At 55.6% G+C, this 3103-nt stretch overlaps 1 protein-coding gene across 1 annotated transcript in view; it reads left to right on the plus strand.

Moving 5' to 3' along the window:
• Positions 1–727: 727 nt before the first annotated feature.
• Cuedc1 (CUE domain containing 1) overlaps positions 728–3103 on the plus strand; it is a 22149-nt gene continuing 19773 nt past the window's right edge. The window contains exon 1 of the mRNA XM_013037708.1: positions 728–1349. Coding sequence (XP_012893162.1) covers positions 993–1349 — 357 coding nt within the window. The 5' untranslated portion in view covers positions 728–992. The remainder of the gene's footprint in view (positions 1350–3103) is intronic.

The raw sequence follows: 3103 nt of genomic DNA on the forward strand, positions 1-3103 counted from the left end.
CCACGCCCATCTGGTCCTCAGGGGTCTTTGTCAGGATGGGTAGCGATTGTGGCCAGCGGCTGGGGCAGTGATGTACTTTTTAGATTCAAATCCTGGCTCCTACTCCCTTTGGTTCTGCTGGGAGGGGGAGAGGGGTTACCAGCTAACATCTCAGAGTTGTCATAGGTTAACCTATATAAAGGTTTAGGATGGGTTTTTTTTGGGGGGGGTCCAGTCATGGGTCCTGGGCGCTGTCCCTCAGCTCTTCAGCTCAAGGCTAGCGCTCTACCACTTGAGCCACAGCACCACTTCCGGCTTTTTTCTTTCTGCTTATATGGTGCTGAGGAATTGAACCCAGGGCCTCATGCATGCAAGGCAAGTGCTCTACCACCTTCCCAGCCCTGGTTTAGGATGTTTTGGGGTAGAGCGGGCCATGCTGTCTGTAGCTCTGGTCTGCTGGAAAGGAGCTATGTATGACCTGTCTGGGGGTGTAGCCCAGAGTTGGAGCGCTTGCTTAGCACGTGCATAATCCTGCAAAATTTCTGCACTGCCACCCCCAATAAAAAAAGGGAGGCGGGGATGCTAAGTATGGCAATTGGAGAAATAGTAGAAAGGAGGTCTCCCCCTAGGCTGATGGTGGGGGGAGGCTCTCCCCAGTTCTTATTTTCTAATAACCAACCCCCTGGCTGCCCCCTGAAGCTCATGTCTGCTCACCTCTGACCCTGGCTTCTCCGTTTCAGGTGGGACCTGGCCGACAAGATGCCCCGGGGGTGTGGATGACCTGATGTCTAGCTTCCCGAACAGCTCAGCCCGCATGCCGCCACCTCGCTAGGACCAGGACCCCTCCTGAAGGGGCTGCCTGGGGTCCTTCCCCGCACACACCACTCTCCAGACCCTGAGCCTGGGCCTCGCGCAGGGGAGGTGCAGGAGTGAGCTTCCCGCGCCCTCGGAGCAAGCAAGCCGTGGACGGTGGGTGCGGGGTAGGAAACATTCTCCCCAAGCACTTCAGCAAAATGACCAGCCTGTTCCGCCGGAGCAGCAGCGGTGGCGGGAGCGGTGGGAGCGGGGCCGCCGGGGCGCGGGGCCCCGGGACTGGGGCCGGGGCCAGAGGAGGCAGCACTGCCGCCCCGCAAGAGCTCAACAATAGCCGGCCAGCTCGCCAGGTGCGGCGTCTGGAGTTCAACCAGGCCATGGACGACTTCAAGACCATGTTCCCCAACATGGATTACGACATCATCGAGTGTGTCCTCCGTGCCAACAGCGGCGCCGTGGACGCCACTATCGACCAGCTGTTGCAGATGAACCTGGAGGCGGGGGCCGGCAGCCCCTACGAGGACAGCTCGGACTCCGAGGACAGCATCCCTCCCGAGGTAGGCAGGCTGGGGCTTCTAATTCACCAAAAGCGCAGCTTCCTCTGAGCTGGCTGGGTTCGGATAGAATGGTTCTGGCCAGCAAGCAACCTTCCTTCCTTATTTGGAAATAAGTGGTCAGGAAGCAGCAGAAGTCATGGTCAGTCATTCCATGAACACGCAGCACTTACTCGATGGTCAGGGTCATCAGAATCCAGGGATGTGTTAAATGTGCAGGTGCTTGGGCCCCACTCACATCACTAATTCCAGACCTGGAGTCGTGTGTGTGTGTGTGTGTGTGTGTGTGTGTGCAGTACTAGGGCTTGAACTGTTTGTTTTTTGTTTTTTAATCAAGGTTGGCACTCTACCTCTTGAGCCTTACCTTAATTTCTGGCTTTTTGTTATTTAATTGGAGATAAAAGGCTCATGGATTTTCCTGTCTGGGCTGGCTTCACACTGCAATCTTCAAATCTCAGCCTCCTGGGTAGCCCGGATTACAGGACATGAGTCGTCTTCACAGTGAAAAACCTAGACCCAGATATGGCCTTGGGGATGTTCAGCCAGCCCTGCAGGCAGTGTCTGTCCATCAGTCAGAGCCATCCTGCATGGCCAGCCTCTTCCTACCCCTGGGGAATTCTGTCTTCAGGGGAAGAGAAGCCCCGTGGGCAGTGGTGCCTGTCCCTGAGTCACCTGCATGGCCTGTAGCTCCCAGGCAGGTAGCAGGTGCTCAGGGAATGTCCGTTGGATGACTCAACGTTGCTGCTGTTTTTTGTACAGCTTTCTAGCACCTTTTTTCCTCCTTGGAACCCACTCCTTTGACCTGCTTGTTAATCAGCCAGCAGAGGAAGTATGAGAAAATCCTGACCCTCCTCATGGATAGATAAGGATCTGTGTGCTCCCATATCTATGCATGGTGCCCACAGCCCCCTGCTTCCCCATGGGGCTTCCCCAGCTCTGACTCACCTGCAGGGTACGCACCCGTTCCCCTAAGGTTCTTATACTCCTCCAGGTTGGGCCCCTTCTGAGCATCCCTCCCCCTAGGTCCTCCCCCAGCCCCCACCTTTTGGAGCCCTGCCTAGGCTCATCAGCAGGCAGCTCCTGAGCCAGCACAAAGTGCTGCAGAAAATTTATGAGCAGCAGCTGGAATGACAATAGCTGCTGACTGGAAAAAGCCCCTGCCCTGAGCCTGATGGATGGTGGGCTGGCCCAAGGGGTATCCTTGCCACAGAGAAATAACTCCTGTCAGATAAATGGCCCAGACCTTGCCCCCCTCAGAGCACCTGGCAGCCATCCATCACCCGCAATGAGGTAAGCTAGGAGACCATAGAGCCTCCAGCACCTTTAAAGCCAAACGAATCTGTTCCTTGTGGTTGGTGGGGAAAAGAGAGAGACTCAGAAGCTGCAAAGGCGGGAGCTGTCTTTTTTTTTTTCCTTTGTGCTAGTCCTTGGTGCTGTCCCTTAGCTTTTATGCTCAATGCTGTCATTGGACCTTGTGACCCACACCTTTACTTTCAGCTTTTTGCTGGTTCCTTGGAAATAAAAAGTCTCACAGAAGCCGGGCGCTGGTGGCTCACGCCTGTAATCCTAGCTACTCAGGAGGCTGAGATTTGAGGATCGAGGTTCAAAGCCAGCCCGGGCAGGAGAGACCTTGAGACTCCTATTCCAATAAACCACCAGAAAACTGGAAGTGGCGCTGTAGCTCAAGTGGTAGAGCGCTCGCCTTGAGCTGAAGAGCTGAGGGACAGCGCCCAGGCCCAGAGTTCAAGCCCCACAAC

Source organism: Dipodomys ordii, unplaced genomic scaffold, assembly GCF_000151885.1.
Source record: "Dipodomys ordii isolate 6190 unplaced genomic scaffold, Dord_2.0 Scaffold7, whole genome shotgun sequence".
NCBI classification, from domain to species: domain Eukaryota; kingdom Metazoa; phylum Chordata; class Mammalia; order Rodentia; family Heteromyidae; genus Dipodomys; species Dipodomys ordii.